This window comes from Panthera onca, chromosome B1 (assembly GCF_046562875.1).
Source record: "Panthera onca isolate mPanOnc1 chromosome B1, mPanOnc1 haplotype 2, whole genome shotgun sequence".
NCBI classification, from domain to species: domain Eukaryota; kingdom Metazoa; phylum Chordata; class Mammalia; order Carnivora; family Felidae; genus Panthera; species Panthera onca.
Window position 1 is genome coordinate 153,752,072 of NC_138342.1, and position 17,736 is coordinate 153,769,807.

General features: G+C 41.7%; 1 protein-coding gene across 4 annotated transcripts in view; it reads right to left on the minus strand.

Moving 5' to 3' along the window:
- The window catches only part of MSRA (methionine sulfoxide reductase A), a 462,376-nt gene that overhangs the window by 147,901 nt on the left and 296,739 nt on the right, over nt 1-17,736 (minus strand). For all 4 annotated transcript variants that reach the window (XM_060653696.3, XM_060653695.3, XM_060653694.3 and 1 more), the window contains one exon: nt 16,264-16,368. In XM_060653696.3, coding sequence (XP_060509679.1) covers nt 16,264-16,368 — 105 coding nt within the window. The remainder of the gene's footprint in view (nt 1-16,263; nt 16,369-17,736) is intronic.

The window sequence follows — 17,736 nt, forward strand, 5'->3', positions numbered from 1 at the left end:
AGTTTCTATGTGTAGTATTCTAATCACTGGTCAGTTCATAATAATTTCTAATTTCCATTACCATTTATCTTTGGCCCAGAAGATATTTAGAGAATCTCTTATTTTCTTTTTTTTTTTTTTTTTTTTTTTTGGCTGATAGAAATTTATTATAGAGTAAACATTAACAGATATACATGCATGTAAAGTAGCATGAAAATGACTGCAAATATAGACAATATTTTTATACAAATTTATACAGTAAAGTAAAAGGAGGAACAATCAAAATTCTCGAATTTTTAAAAACAAATAGGTGCATCTTGTGACTTTTCTCCCATATATCTTTTTTTTTTTTTTTTAATATATGAAATTTACTGTCAAATTGGTTTCCATACAACACCCAGTGCTCATCCCAAAAGGTGCCCTCCTCAATACCCATCACCCACCCTGCCCTCCCTCCCACCCCCCATCAACCCTCAGTTTGTTCTCAGTTTTTAACAGTCTCTTATGCTTTGGCTCTCTCCCACTCTAACCTCTTTTTTTTTTTTTTTCCCTCCCCTCCCCCATGGGTTTCTGTTAAGTTTCTCAGGATCCACATAAGAGTGAAACCATATGGTATCTGTCTTTCTCTGTATGGCTTATTTCACTTAGCATCACACTCTCCAGTTCCATCCATGTTGCTACAAAAGGCCATATTTCATTTTTTCTCATTGCCACGTAGTATTCCATTGTGTATATAAACCACAATTTCTTTATCCATTCATCAGTTGATGGACATTTAGGCTCTTTCCATAATTTGGCTATTGTTGAGAGTGCCGCTATAAACATTGGGGTACAGGTGCCCCTATGCATCAGTACTCCTGTATCCCTTGGATAAATTCCTAGCAGTGCTATTGCTGGGTCATAGGGTAGGTCTATTTTTAATTTTCTGAGGAACTTCCACACTGCTTTCCAGAGCGGCTGCACCAATTTGCATTCCCACCAACAGTGCAAGAGGGTTCCTGTTTCTCCACATCCTCTCCAGCATCTATAGTCTCCTGATTTCTTCATTTTGGCCACTCTGACTGGCGTGAGGTGGTATCTGAGTGTGGTTTTGATTTGTATTTCCCTGATAAGGAGCGACGTTGAACATCTTTTCATGTGCCTGTTGGCCATCCGGATGTCTTCTTTAGAGAAGTGTCTATTCATGTTTTCTGCCCATTTCTTCACTGGGTTATTTGTTTTTCGGGTGTGGAGTTTGATGAGCTCTTTATAGATTTTGGATACTAGCCCTTTGTCCGATGTGTCATTTGCAAATATCTTTTCCCATTCCGTTGGTTGCCTTTTAGTTTTGTTGGTTGTTTCCTTTGCTGTGCAGAAGCTTTTTATCTTCATAAGGTCCCAGTAATTCACTTTTGCTTTTAATTCCCTTGCCTTTGGGGATGTGCCGAGTAAGAGATTGCTACGGCTGAGGTCAGAGAGGTCTTTTCCTGCTTTCTCCTCTAAGGTTTTGATGGTTTCCTGTCTCACATTCAGGTCCTTTATCCATTTTGAGTTTATTTTTGTGAATGGTGTGAGAAAGTGGTCTAGTTTCAACCTTCTGCATGTTGCTGTCCAGTTCTCCCAGCACCATTTGTTAAAGAGACTGTCTTTTTTCCATTGGATGTTCTTTCCTGCTTTGTCAAAGATGAGTTGGCCATACGTTTGTGGGTCTAGTTCTGGGGTTTCTATTCTATTCCATTGGTCCATGTGTCTGTTTTTTTGCCAATACCATGCTGTCTTGATGATGACAGCTTTGTAGTAGAGGCTAAAGTCTGGGATTGTGATGCCTCCTGCTTTGGTCTTCTTCTTCAAAATTACTTTGGCTATTCGGGGCCTTTTGTGGTTCCATATGAATTTTAGGATTGCTTGTTCTAGTTTCGAGAAGAATGCTGGTGCAATTTTGATTGGGATTGCATTGAATGTGTAGATAGCTTTGGGTAGTATTGACATTTTGACAATATTTATTCTTCCAATCCATGAGCAGGGAATGTCTTTCCATTTCTTTATATCTTCTTCAATTACCTGCATAAGCTTTCTATAGTTTTCAGCATACAGATCTTTTACATCTTTGGTTAGATTTATTCCTAGGTATTTTATGCTTCTTGGTGCAATTGTGAATGGGATCAGTTTCTTCATTTGTCTTTCTGTTGCTTCATTGTTAGTGTATAAGAATGCAACTGATTTCTGCACATTGATTTTGTATCCTGCAACTTTGCTGAATTCATGTATCAGTTCTAGCAGACTTTTGGTGGAGTCTATCGGATTTTCCATGTATAATATCATGTCATCTGCAAAAAGCGAAAGCTTGACTTCATCTTTGCCAATTTTGATGCCTTTGATTTCCTTTTGTTGTCTGATTGCTGATGCTAGAACTTCCAGCACTATATTAAACAGCAGCGGTGACAGTGGGCATCCCTGTCGTGTTCCTGATCTCAGGGAAAAAGCTCTCAGTTTTTCCCCGTTGAGGATGATGTTAGCTGTGGGCTTTTCATAAATGGCCTTTATGATCTTTAAGTATGTTCCTTCTATCCCGACTTTCTCAAGGGTTTTTATTAAGAAAGGGTGCTGGATTTTGTCAAAGGCCTTTTCTGCATCGATTGACAGGATCATATGGTTCTTCTCTTTTTTTTTGTTAATGTGATGTATCACGTTGATCGATTTGCGAATGTTGAACCAGCCCTGCATCCCAGGAATGAATCCCACTTGATCATGGTGAATAATTCTTTTTATATGCTGTTGAATTCGATTTGCTAGTATCTTATTAAGAATTTTTGCATCCATATTCATCAGGGATATTGGCCTGTAGTTCTCTTTTTTTACTGGGTCTCTGTCTGGTTTAGGAATCAAAGTAATACTGGCTTCATAGAATGAGTCTGGAAGTTTTCCTTCCCTTTCTATTTCTTGGAATAGCTTGAGAAGGATAGGTATTATCTCTGCTTTAAATGTCTGGTAGAACTCCCCTGGGAAGCCATCTGGTCCTGGACTCTTATTTGTTGGGAGATTTTTGATAACCGATTCAATTTCTTCGCTGGTTATGGGTCTGTTCAAGCTTTCTATTTCCTCCTGATTGAGTTTTGGAAGAGTGTGGGTGTTTAGAAATTTGTCCATTTCTTCCAGGTTGTCCAATTTGCTGGCATATAATTTTTCATAGTATTCCCTGATAATCGTTTGTATCTCTGAGGGATTGGTTGTAATCATTCCATTTTCATTCATGATTTTATCTATTTGGGTCATCTCCCTTTTCTTTTTGAGAAGCCTGGCTAGAGGTTTGTCAATTTTGTTTATTTTTTCAAAAAACCAACTCTTGGTTTCGTTGATCTGCTCTACGGTTTTTTTAGATTCTATATTGTTTATTTCTGCTCTGATCTTTATTATTTCTCTTCTTCTGCTGGGTTTAGGCTGCCTTTGCTGTTCTGCTTCTATTTCCTTCAGGTGTGCTGTTAGATTTTGTATTTGGGATTTTTCTTGTTTCTTGAGATAGGCCTGGATTGCAATGTATTTTCCTCTCAGGACTGCCTTCGCTGCATCCCAAAGCGTTTGGACTGTTGTATTTTCATTTTCGTTTGTTTCCATATATGTTTTAATTTCTTCTCTAATTGCCTGGTTGACCCACTCATTCGTTAGTAGGGTGTTCTTTAACCTCCATGCTTTTGGAGGTTTTCCAGACTTTTTCCTGTGGTTGATTTCAAGCTTCATAGCATTGTGGTCTGAAAGTAGGCATGGTATAATTTCAATTCTTGTAAACTTATGAAGGGCTGTTTTGTGACCCAGTGTATGATCTATCTTGGAGAATGTTCCATGTGCACTCGAGAAGAAAGTATATTCTGTTGCTTTGGGATGCAGAGTTCTAAATGTATCTGTCAAGTCCATCTGATCCAATGTATCATTCAGGGCCCTTGTTTCTTTATTGACTGTGTGTCTAGATGATCTATCCATTTCTGTAAGTGGGGTGTTAAAGTCCCCTGCAATGACCACATTCTTATCAATAAGGTTGCTTATGTTTATGAGTAATTGTTTTATATATCTGGGGGCTCGGGTATTTGGCGCATAGACATTTATAATAGTTAGCTCTTCCTGGTGGATAGACCCTGTGATTATTATATAATGCCCTTCTTCATCTCTTGTTACAGCCTTTAATTTAAAGTCTAGTTTGTCTGATATAAGTATGGCTACTCCAGCTTTCTTTTGGCTTCCAGGAGCATGATAAATAGTTCTCCATCCCCTCACTCTCAATCTAAAGGTGTCCTCAGATCTAAAATGAGCCTCTTGTAGACAGCAAATAGATGGGTCTTGTTTTTTTATCCATTCTGATACCCTATGTCTTTTAGTTGGCGCATTTAATCCATTTACATTCAGTGTTATTATAGAAAGATATGGGTTTAGAGTCATTGTGATGTCTGTATGTTTTATGCTTGTAGTGATGTCTCTGGTACTTTGTCTCACAGGATCCCCCTTAGGATCTCTTGTAGGGCTGGTTTCGTGGTGACAAATTCCTTCAGTTTTTGTTTGTTTGGGAAGACCTTTATCTCTCCTTCTATTCTAAATGACAGACTTGCTGGATAAAGGATTCTCGGCTGCATATTTTTTCTGTTTAGCACACTGTAGATATCGTGCCAAGCCTTTCTGGCCTGCCAAGTTTCAAAGGAGAGATCAGTCACGAGTCTTATAGGTGTCCCTTTATATGTGAGGGCACGTTTATCCCTTGCTGCTTTCAGAATTTTCTCTTTATCCTTGTATTTTGCCAGTTTCACTATGATATGTCGTGCAGAAGATCGATTCAAGTTACGTCTGAAGGGAGTTCTCTGTGCCTCTTGGATTTCAATGCCTTTTTCCTTCCCCAGTTCAGGGAAGTTCTCAGCTATAATTTGTTCAAGTACCCCTTCAGCACCCTTCCCTCTCTCTTCCTCCTCTGGGATACCAATTATGCGTATATTATTTTTTTTTAGTGTATCACTTAGTTCTCTAATTTTCCCCTCATACTCCTGGATTTTTTTATCTCTCTTTCTTTCAGCTGCCTCTTTCTCCATAACTTTATCTTCTAGTTCACCTATTCTCTCCTCTGCCTCTTCAAGCCGAGCCATCGTGGATTCCATTTTGTTTTGCAATTCGTTTAAAGCGTTTTTCAACTCCTCGTGACTGTTCCTTAGTCCCTCGATCTTTGTGGCAAGAGATTCTCTGCTGTCCTGTATACTGTTTTCAAGCCCAGCGATTAATTTTATGACTATTATTCTAAATTCACTTTCTGTTATATTATTTAAATCCTTTTTGATCAGTTCATTAGCTGTTGTTATTTCCTGGAGATTCTTCTGAGGGGAATTCTTCCGTTTGGTCATTTTGGAGAGCCCCTGGCGTGGTGAGGACCTGCAGTGCACTTCCCCTGTGCTGTGGTGTATAACTGGAGTTAGTGGGCGGGGCCGCAGTCCGACCCGACGTCTGCCCCCAGCCCACTGCTGGGGCCACAGTCAGACTGGTGTGTGCCTTCTCTTCCCCTCTCCTAGGGGCGGGATTCACTGTGGGGTGGCGTGGCCCGTTTGGGCTACTTGCACACTGCCAGGCTTGTGTTGCTGGGGATCTGGCGTATTAGCTGGGGTGGGTAGGCAAGGTGCACGGGGGCTGGAGGGGCAGGCTTAGCTCGCTTCTCCTTAGGTGATCCACTTCAGGAGGAGCCCTGTGGCAGCGGGAGGGAGTCAGATCCGCTGCCGGAGGTTTGGCTCCGCAGAAGCACAGAGTTGGGTGTTTGCGCGGAGCGAGCAAGTTCCCTGGCAGGAACTGGTTCCCTTTGGGATTTTGGCTGGGGGATGGGCGGGGGAGATGGCGCTGGCGCCTTTGTTCCCCGCCAAGCTGAGCTCTGCCGTCCGGGGGCTCAGCAGCTCTCCCTCCCTTTGTCCTCCAGCCTTCCCGCTTTCCGAGCAGAGCTGTTAACTTATGACCTCCCAGACGCTAAGTCGCGCTTGCTGTCGGAACACAGTCTGTCCGGCCCCTCCGCTTTTGCCAGCCAGACTCGGGGGCTCTGCTTGGCCGGCGAGCCGCCCCTCCGCCCCGGCTCCCTCCCGCCAGTCCGTGGAGCGCGCACCGCCTCGCCGCCCTTCCTACCCTCTTCCGTGGGCCTCTAGTCTGCGCTTGACTCCGGAGACTCCCTTCTGCTAATCCTCTGGCGGTTTTCTGGGTTCTTTAGGCAGGTGTAGGTGGAATCTAAGTGATCGGCAGGACGCGCTGTGAGCCCCGCGTCCTCCTACGCCGCCATCTTCCGGAACCTCCTCTCCCATATCAAGAATCTCTTATTTTCTAACATAAAAGGGATTTCTAGATATCTTTTAGCTATTGCTTTCTAACATAATTACATTATGGTAAGAGAAACAATCTATAGGATTTTAATCCCTTTGAAAGGTTTGAGCCTTTATGGCCTAGTATATGTTTTATGTGTAATTAAGAAGGTGTACTGCCCAGATGTAGGTACGATGTTTTACATATATCCATTAGGTCAAGTCCTTTAACTGTGCTGGCCACATCCTCTACATCCTCAATGAGGTCCTCAAAACAACTTTTCTGGGATTTGCAAATTCCCTCAGAGAAATTTCACTCCTCTGCTTATCTGTCTGGGTCCCTGTGTTTCCTTCGATTTTAACCTGGTAATTCCTAATAATTAGGAATTACATCTTTGATGTAATGTTTTAAATATGTCTTTATTATCTCACCCAACATTTTGAGTTGCTTTCGGTGAAAGGGTTGATCTGAATAACCTAGCCTGCTACTACCAGAACCTGGAAATTCTAATTCCTGCCAATGTTAGCTGAGCACTGATTTTTCTCTTTTCGAATTTCTCTTTCATATGAAGTAATGTAATTCTTCTGAGTTCATTTCTTTTTATTGATTTTATACAATTTCAGTAATTTATTCAAATTTTAAATGACCTAACTATTTCTGTTTAAAATATGTGGAATTCTTCAGAGCTGCAAGTTTTCAAAAGCCAAACTATTTGAACTCCTTCATCTTGCATTTGCTTAACAAGATTATAAAAATGTAATGGATATTACAAGGAGCTCATGAGGACAGAAACTTCTCACTGAATAATGCACTGCTGTTTTCACAGTGCGCTGTGTTTTCTGTTGGCTGATAGCCTCATATACTAATGTTTAACAATGTGGGACTGTGGACCATACAATGGAAAGAAAATAAGGTTTTGAATTAAGTAAGCCCTTAGGTCCAAATCCCAGCTCTGTCACATACAATAGCTTCCTTGTAACAAATCTCTTCACCTCTCTGGGCCTATTTATTCATCTGTAAAATGGGTCTAAAGCCACCTACTCACAGGTCGGGATCACAAGCATTCAAGTGCCTAGCACAATGCCCAGCCCAGAAAAAAACACCCAGGAAGAGTCTTTCCTTCAATGTGGAGGCACCAAACCCTTACAGAACTAGAAAGCAAAGGAAAAATGTTAAATATAAGCTCTATAGTATTACATGAGGGAGGGATTTAAAAGTGCAAATAGCACATTTGCAAATAGCAAAGATACAATGTACATGTACGATAATGTTATGCAAGGAAAAGTACGATTGAAAGAACAATTAATAAAGAAAAATATCAGTTAAATGCTTTGTTTCATTTTTCTCTGTTTCTGAAATTCTTAAAAGAATGAAATCCCTTTCAGAATTCATAATGCTGGGTTTGGGTCGTTTTTGCATTTTATATGTGTGCAGCTGTTCCTCCACTATAAGTATGCACATCTGCTCATTAGCAATACAATATAATTCCCACTGTCTAATTATTTGCAGATGATAGATTCCTTGTGCATGGTCTAAAAAAAGAAGAGTCCTTCAAAACTGGTGACTTATTTAAAAAAAAAACTAACTTAAAAGGGTCAGCACAACCAAGTTCAGATATTAATTTGGCAAGTTCAAATGTATGAACACCAGCATGTAATTGCCAACTTGATGAGAAACAGAAGGAAATAAGATTTTCTTCTCTCTGCAATCAATGTTTCCCACTACACAGCATGAGGGGGCTTCTTCTCTACCATACACCTGGAAGGAGGCTATGAAGCAAACCTGCTGAAGATGGAATGGACCAACCCCACCCACAATTCTCGGGCTTCTTGGGAATAACCCACCTAAAGTAATGTTTCATGGTGAGTGTGTTGGGACATGGAGTGGGGAGGGAGGGCAAGGTCACTGAATGGAAAAGAGTCTTTGGTGGGGGGTGGGGGTCGCTAGTTCTAACCATGGGCTGAAGAGTCCCATTAATCCCCTACTCATGACTCTGAGGGCTAAGCAGCAGGCCCAGGGTGTGTAGTCCTGGGGCCCCATGAAGCCTAATACCATAGATAGTATGGCCAACTGGGGAGAATTAGACAAAGCTTTCTGAGGACAAGTGGGGACTCACTGCAGGAAGGGGAGAGTGGGTGTGGGAGGGAAAGGGGTATTGAGAAGTTGATTGAGCATAAAAGGTATGAACCAAGCACAGGAAATGATCAAAGATATTCAGAAAATAAGCTGAGGGAAAAATGATAGAGAAAAACTGGAGGAATACTGGGGTTCAGGAAAGAGCAAGGCAAACAAAAACTGGTGAAATGGCTCTTATGTAGGCAGGGTGAGTAGGTGGCTATTAACTATGACATGCTTACTCTGCTCAGCCCTGGCCTCCACACAACAGACTACATTTCCTCATACATCCCAACACACATTTATGGGGTAAGAACTGTTCTATAGATGGGAAAATGGAGGTTTTCATCCATTTGTTCAATGACAAAATATTTCAGGTGAAGCTTACTTTCTAGAGGAGGAGATTGTTTGTAAACAAGTGAACAGTTAGATCACCACACCTTGTGACAAATGTTAGGGAGGCGAGCAAAACCTGGGAGTGAGGGCTTGGGGTACTACTTCAGTTAGAGTGGGTCAGGGAAGACCTCTCTGAGGATATGACACTTCAAGCTGAAGAAAAGGAAGGAGCCAGTCATGCCTAGAGCTGTGGGCAGACTGTGAGCAGTAGGTACAGGTCTCGGAGCAAGAAAGCACTTGAGTCTTCCAGGAATGGAGTGAAGGAGGGCACAGCACCAGACGTGCAGTGGAATAGGATGTGGGGGTGAGGCAGGGAGCTACATGGAAGTGCAGGTGCTGAGGTTGCACAAGTGAGTGCCAATCAGTTAATCCCAGGTCAGGCTGACCATTGTAAAGAGACTGTATATTATCCTACCCCAAAATGGACAACCAGCGCAGTGCTTTAAGCAGAAGAGGGACATACCCTGTAATGTGTATTTAACAGGTCATTAAGGAGACTGGATTGGGAAAGGGCAAGACAGGCCAGTCAGGAGTCTAGTGTAGCAGCCAGATGAGAGATAATGATAGCTCGGACCCAGGAGTTCAAGTAAAGACAGAGAGAAATGAGACTTGGTGATGTGCTGTAACTTCCCCAGGTCATGCAGCTAGTTCACAGCAGACCTGGTTAAAGCCATATCTTCTCTAACCCCAGGGTCCATACTCTTAACAGATTTAATTAAAGATGCTTTAATTAAGGAAACATTTTAATTAAGATCTTCAGAAGAGTGACTGGGAGTTCATCACCAGCTTCTAGTTGAAGGCTATTTTAGTAAAGATATAAGTTCAGCTGTTGTAGAAAAGGTTGGGGGGGAGGGTGGGGAAAGCCTAACTGAACCAAAATAACAATCGGTTAAAGAAGATAGTTCTTACACACAGTTCAGCCTGGAATAGTGACTCTGGAGCCTTCTAGTTTGTAGTGCCTCCATTACAAGGGTGAGACCCCCATCCACATGCTCCAGGCTGGTTCACCACTACCTTTAGAGGCAACTTGTAGGAAGGAAGGAAGAGCAAGAGAATACTCCTTGCTCTAAGTACATACAACCCAGAAGTTGCAACCATCATGTGTGCTCATTCCCTGATAGTCAGAATTCTGACACGTGGCCATACTTAGCCATAAGGAGTCTGAGAAATTTAGTTTCAATTGGTCCTACCAATCTAGTTAAAATTACAATCCTACAGAAGTGGGGAAACTGATACTGGGGTCAATGAGCAGTCTCAGCCAGCAGGCATCTGCAGAAGGGTCACTGCTCCCTCAGGAGCACATTGGAGGAGCTTCCACCTATAGCCACAGTCCTCTGAGAAGGCTTAGAGCTACTACAAGAAGTCCGTAAATCCAACCATGCAGCAGGCATTGCCTGGAGTCTGTAGAATGCATTATGTGTGTGGGCATTTCTATTTTCCAGAGGTATGTGATATTGTGGTGGTTAATAAAATAAGCATTCAATTTAAAGTGTAATTAACTTCATAGTGGCATCTTAACATATTTGCTTTAAAAAGGTTACTAAGAACACAACTAGATCACATGGGGAGAGGGGATCCATAAAATCATTTGTCCTTGGAAGAATTTCCCCTAGTCTGGAAGTCTGGACCCCTCTGGTAAAGGGGAAAGAAAACAGCCTTGAGCTTTAGACAGAGCCGAGTCCAAATACTGCCATCAATACCAAACAAGATTGTTGTTTGGAACCTTATTTCTTCTCTTCAGTTAATGGGGTTTCAATGAACCCCACTTCCTAAGGCTGTGGTAAGGATTAAATGAAATTATAAATATAAAACATCTATCACTAAGACTGGCCCATAAAAGGTGCTTAGAAAATGTTGCTATCCCTTCTCCCAGGATTGAGGAGAATAAAACAGGTTGGGACCGAGAAGTCAGACTTGGGGGATCAAGTGAGACGAAGTTGAAATCTCTACATTCTGCGCCCGTGTCCTTGTGGCTTGGCCCAAGGTATGGGTCGGTGCAGGAACAGGACTGAAATGGTGTAACTGATGCACAGAGGGTACCAGGCAGGAAACAGATCAAGCATGAGAGTCTGGGATGTGATCTGCTTCTTTGGATGACTGTGTCAGCAGCAAAGCTAAAGAGCCACCTGTCCATCAGCCTCACAGCCACCACCCCAGCAGCAGCGACAGCAGCCGTTTCATCACAGAATGACAACATCAACAATGCTGAAATCTTTTCAACTAACAGGAAGGACAAAAGAAAGTTTGTGGGTAGAAAACCCACACTTTTGTAGGCAGAGGGTAAATATTTTCCCGCAGAAATTGTAGATATAAAAATAAATAAACCCAGTGAAACTGTATTGTATTGAGGAGGACACAGGGACAATGCCTGGCACTTGCATGGTACTTGACCGTTTTCAAGTTATTTTCACATTATTTCATTGAACACTTATGACAACCTATGACCCATGCAGTATAGACATTAATATCCCCTTCTGACAGATGAGAAAATAGAGGGCTCAGATTGAATAAAGTGTCTTGGCTAAGGTCACACAGTTAGGAAGGGGCGAGGTGGGCCCAGACCCCAAATCTCCTAAATCTCAGGCTCTGCCATGTTTCCTGGAGACTGGGGGGTTTGGAGACCACACAGGAATGAGCATGCTCCAGTCTATCCTTAGAAACCTGGAGGGACCATATTTGTCTCATGAGTAAGACAGAACGCTGGAACAAGTCATATTAGCTTAAACGGTGGTATCTGAGTGCTTCGGCAAAATAGAGATTTTGTGGTAATTGGTAAATTAAGAGAAAAGACTATTCCAATTACTGGCCAAACGTATAATGATGCTATTAGGTTTGTTACTTCACTTGAAGCTAATCCACTGAGTAGCACTCTCTCAGGACCCACTGCCTATTGGCTGTGAAATAGCAGGTCTCTGGCCCCACCTGTACCTTGAAAAGCCTACACTTTCTGATGGTTCTCTTTCCAGCTCTGCTCCCTTCCAAATGCAGACCATGGGAAGTTCTTTCTTGCCATTAGGGCAGATATCGTGAGAGCTGCTTCAGTACCTTGAAGGATTTTTTCTGTCTGGCCTATGCCATGAAGATCTAATTTAATTGAAAGGGACTTTACACTTAAATTCATGCCATTGCTACCATAGTAAACCTTGAACATTAGCGAGAGTCTCCACATTTGCAAATATTATTCTAGGATATTTCTTCTCTCACAAAATGAAGTAAATCATACCTAAAAAATTTAAGTGACTCCTTCAAATGTTTAACGACTCTATAAGCAAAGTACTGAAGTCTTCAAGCATGCTAATTAAAACACATTTCTCTTGAGCCATATTACTGTTGAGGATCATGTGTTTCCTGAGCATATCTTCACACCAAAGGTCAATGTCTTCTCAACTTTACTCAAGTTTTGTCTTTTTGCTGGTAAGCAACTCAGGCATAGGCAAGAGTATTCCTTACACAGTTTTAAGAATCACTCCTGTTTCAGAAAACAACCTAGACTTGGCTATTGCTTTATCAATGAGAGTCTCTCCAAAGCCAACATGCTGCTGTCTTCTGAAACATCCACTTTCCGAGTAACACCAGTCAGTCTTACACTTCTCTCTGTCCCTCCTCTGTTCTACTGGGTGGTTCTCTTTTCTGGGCCACTTTGCACTAGGAAAAGTGACAGGAGTCACCATGTGACTTTAAGCAGAGAATTCAGAAGTTGTGTTCAGATGGCCAAGTTCACCTGCTTTGTGACCATCCTTCAGGGAGTGGGCTTCAAATTCTTACCTCAGAAAAAGTACATGTGACTACATGTTTTGGCTCCTCTGGGTTCCCTGGGAATATTAAATTCATTGACACTGGCTTTCTTCTGAATTTATGTTTTTGCTTTTAAAGTTCCAATGTTAGCATATACTTGTTTTAATGATTTCAGGTTAATATTTTGGTCTTACACACATTTATCTGAATGCTCATTTGATCTTGGTACACCAGATTAAACTATTTTCTGCCTATAGAAATCTATTTTCTCTATGCATTAGCCAAGAGGCTGGATACTGCTGCATTTTATAGACAACTTGGTGATTTAGCACCACCTAACAAAGTGCCTGACAAACAGAGTAGATACAAGATAAGTGTCATTAATGACTGATAGTCTTTCATAGCAGTTTAGAAACATTGAGATGATTTGGTATATATTCAAGTCATGTATCTCAAATCTTAAATCCCAATTCTTCAATCTGAATTACCAAGGAACCCCAGAATCAAACCACCAACAGGTATTGAGAAAACAATCTTTAATGTCCTCCACTTCGTGTCTGAGTCAATGACAAAATTATTAACCAAATGGCTTTAAACCTCTAATTTATAGAGGTCATGGTTGACCATGAACATGGTTAACTAACAGTGGCTGGATATAATAAGCACAATGATTAAGTTGAATGAGTGGCGAAGCAGTAATTTTTGTGGTTGTTGTTGTGGCAAGTAGTAGAAACCCAAAAAACTAGCTTAAGTTAAAAAAAGATGGAGACGGAGGGTAGGTACCTAGTAGCTCTCATAGCTGAGAGGACCTCAGTCTCCTGAAGGTTCTCTCTTCCTATCTCTTGTCTCTCAGTGTCTCTTCCCATCTTCCTCCCTTGCTTCTTCTGTGGACAGGCTCTTTCCACATACAGAGCACCTCCACCTCCCCAGAAAAGGGAGAACACCTTTTTCTCTCACACAACAGTCCCAGAGAAGGGCTCCAACTGGTCATGCTTGGGTCCCATGCCCATTCCCTGAATCAAACACTTTTGGCAATAGAGAAAGATACTGTGACTGGCCAGGCCTGGGTCATGTGATCACTCCTTTCACCCTATTTCCAGAAGTGTCATGGGAAACTCTGGAATACAGAAAAAGATTGTTACCATAGCCCATTACATTAAACTATCCAACAAAAGTAATCCTACTAATAATGTGGGAAGATCAGATATCTTGCAATTTAATACCTGTGACTATATATACTGCATCAAGCAATATTGTAAGTAGAAACAGACATATGTGAGGGTAGAAAAACTATTCCTGTCCATGCATAATTTTTCTAAAATATCAGTGAAAAAAATATGTACTCAACAATCAAATCCTATTGTCTGTGAACGCTGTCAGTAGCAATTTCATCTTTTGACTTACAGAATTGAAGCTGAAGATTAACCAGATGACCTCTAACATCCCTTCTAGTCTATGAATCTACAAACCCTCTGTTAGAATCAAAATACCTCTGGAAGAATAGTATACCAAGCTATAATTTATGGAACAGTGTCATGGGCTGAATTGTATCTTTCCCAAATTCATATGTTGAAGCCCTAAACTCTAGTACCTCAGAATATAATTTTACTTGGAGACGGTCTTTAAAGATTAAGATTAAATCAGGTCATTTGGGTAGGCTCTAATCCAACATGACAGTGTCTTTATAGGAAGAGATTAGGACAAAGACACATGTGAAAGGAAGACCATGTGAGGACCCAGGGAGAACACAGACATCTACAAGCCAAGGAGAGAAGCCTCAGAAGAATCCAACCCTGCCGACCCCTTCCTCTCAGACTTCTAGCCTCTTCAACTGTGAGAAAATAAATTACTGTTGTTTAAGCCACCGGATCTGTGGTACCTTGTTATTAGCAAACAATAGAATACACAGCAAACAAAGAATTTGAAAGAGGGCTGAAGCACAGTTGAGACAAATTTGATATGTGGGATGGGGAGAACAAGAGGTTCTTTTAAGGTTCTTTTAAAAGTAGAATTCCCTCTAAGATTTAGGGGCCAGTACTAGTGATATAATTAACTGAGGTGTGCTGGTAAAGATGTGATAAAATAGGTAAGAAGTTAAGAGAAGAAAGGAGAGAAGTGCATGACAGACTTCACCCTCTGAAATTTTGCCAGGGCTAAGCATAAAGTGATTCCATCAGGACAGGACATTATGGATGGCCAGGCCAAAGGCCATGTACCTAACCTTGTAAGCCTGTGGGGATCCTGTCTCCTACATGACTTCAGGCTTGCCTGGGCTCCTAATGTGTATCTTCACTGAGAATTTTGGAGCTCTCAGCATCTGCCATGACCCTTGGCTTTGAGAGCCAAATGCCTGCTCCACCTGGATCAAAGGCCCACCAGCACAAGCTCTTAGCCATCATCACTCTTGTTTATGATGCTCATTGTCAGAGCCTCCTGCTTGAGCCAAGACTAAGTTTGTCAGACCTGCCTTTCTCATATGATAGGCCAGTCTAGTAGTCCAGACCAGGGTGACATCTGAATCTTCTCATTATAGTATTCTTGCCCTACTAGTCTTCTACCTCCCCTGCCCCATACCTTATCCCTCTACTGCTAGGGACTCATCCCCCTATGTCAAACCAGACTTCACTATAATGGAACTCCTGCTCCTGGCTTCCTTCCTAGGCCTTCACCCACCCTGATGGATTTGCTTGGATCCTGTACCTGCAGTACCCTGGCTTATTTATCATTTTACTATACTTAGCTCTGACTTTTGCCCTCTAGTAAATCCCCCAGGCACTGAGTGGTTCTTAGAACCAGAACTCAGGGCCCACCATCCTGTGCTGCTGAGGTCATATTAAAATTCCACCACAAAGCACAATGCACATTTGGAAAAACAGATCCCTTCTTCAGAAACAGCCAACATAGCATACCCGCTACACAAAAACCTGACACCAAAGGGAAAATATTTTTGTTAAATAGACTGATTGCTAAATGAACAGGGTTTGTGAAAATCACATCTATTATATAGGACTTTTCAGTTCATAAGCCTCATAATATCAGATCATCATATTGGCAAGGCAGTGCTTGTAAGGCTGTTAGGATGAAATCTGGAAATTGCTTCATTATTGAATATTACAAATGATATTTGCCAACAGGGGATTTTTGCTTGTGTGTGCATTCAAATAAAATTTCTGGCCACCATTGTTTATAGCCCAAACATATTAATGTCTCCATATAACAAATCTCAAAGAAGACAAATGAAATATGTAAATAACTTAAGCATTGTGGACCCATTGAATATTGCGTTTTACCTTTATGTTCTTTTTTTTTTTTTATCACCCGCAGACATTTAAAAAAAAAGAGCCTGATAATGTCAAAAGATGAGAAAGGCTAAATTCAGGGAAATAAAGGAACCATAAATCAGGAAAACTTTGGAGCTGCTAGAAAGACACTTTAATTTTGTAGACAAAAGACTGCATTAAGGAGGAATAATGCAATAATCAAAGGTGAACGAATCTCTATTGTCTGGCGTCTTTCTCTGTGGGAATTTTCCCACCCCTGACAGCTGTAAAGGGGGGAGGAGTGCAGACTGTGGCTGCGCCTTTATTCTCTCCCCCCGGTTGCTCCCCAGCCCCTCCTCTTCTCCGTCAATAAATGTCTGCAATCATATTCTTGAGCTCCTGTGTGATTTCAAGGTTCATCTCTTCCATGCAGCTCAAACACTAATTATCCCAGCTGTAATTAGTAAGATAATTAAATACTGGCTCACTCATCTACCTTGGGTCGGGTCATGATTCTCCCAGAAGACCTTGAGCAGTTCCTCAAAGCTGATGCGTTCTGGCTGGTACACCACTCGGACTACTTCTGCATGGCCAGTTTTTCCTTGAAAGAAACAGAACATACAACCAAAATTTACTGACAACACCAATTTACTACAAGTTGCTCATTTCCAAAAAATCACCAGACAAGGGCTAAAATTCTTCCCTCCTCCGAAGGAAGGGTGGGAGCATAACTACATTAGCGAATGGTTTCATAGTAAGTCTGTCACTGGTTCTTTCTCCATAAGAGCACACAGTTGTCCTCTGGCAAGCTTCCTGAGGATGATGACTTCTCGTCATTGTGCTCTAATTATTTTTTTTAATTTCATGAGAAAACAAACTTGGGTTTTCTTTTCTTTTTTTTTATCTCACTCTTATCAAACCTTACGCATCCAATCTGACATAGTGCTCATGGTTTGAAACTCTGTGAGGGGAATGAGCCAATTTATTTTTATCATCACCACACTGTGCTATATGCAGTAAGTTTTGCTGTAACAGAATGAGATGGTGCCAAATCAAGAAACCTGTAACAAGCAGGCTTATATTGCATCCGATAAATTCGTTAATGGGGGGACATATTTGCTGTGCTGTTAACACAGAGGCAAGGGTCAGGTTCACATACCCAGCAGGGTGGTAAGTGTTTTCTCAGTCTAATTCGTCTCGTGGTAAACAACCACTGCAGCAAATGTGTCTCTGTTAGCATGCACATTCTCAGAGGTGGTCCCCAAGGTTCTGTAGATCAGGGAAGTGGGTATTTGCACTTGTATCTATAGAATTCATACCCTGCCTTATTTTACGGTGTTAGAGTGTAGTAAGTGATAGAAGACTCCATACATATCATTTCTATATTTAAATTTGTTTTCCATCTCTTTCCAGTCACCTTATGCATAGTTAAGAATTTAGCTTTGCCCAAAGAGATATCTGGCCTTAGCCTTGGCCTCTGGAAGGTAATTTATGTCATACCTGATAGGAATGTCCTTCTTTAAAGTGGTGCCGGCCACACCAACAGTCCTAGGGTGGGAGCTGGCCACTTTGAATCATAGGGTAGGGTTGGCCACACCCAACAGTGTTAGTTAGGTTCAGGGCTGGTCATGCCAGACAGACCAACCTTGTGCCAAGAGTAGGGTCTTTGGGTAACACAGCATCAGCTGACCCAGAGACAGAATTCAACCTTGTGGGCAATCAATCAATCATGCCTGTGTAAAAAAGCCCCAATAACAACTCTGGACATCAAAGCATGGGTGAGCTTCCTGGTTGGCAATACTCTTTGCATACTGTCACACATGGATGCCAGGAGGGTAATACATCCTGACTGCATGGAAGATAACACAGAAACTTTGCATTGGAACCCTTCTAGACCCTGCCCTATGCATCTCCTCCTTTGGCTGATTTTGATCCATACCCTTCCCCTATAATAAACTGTAACTCTGAG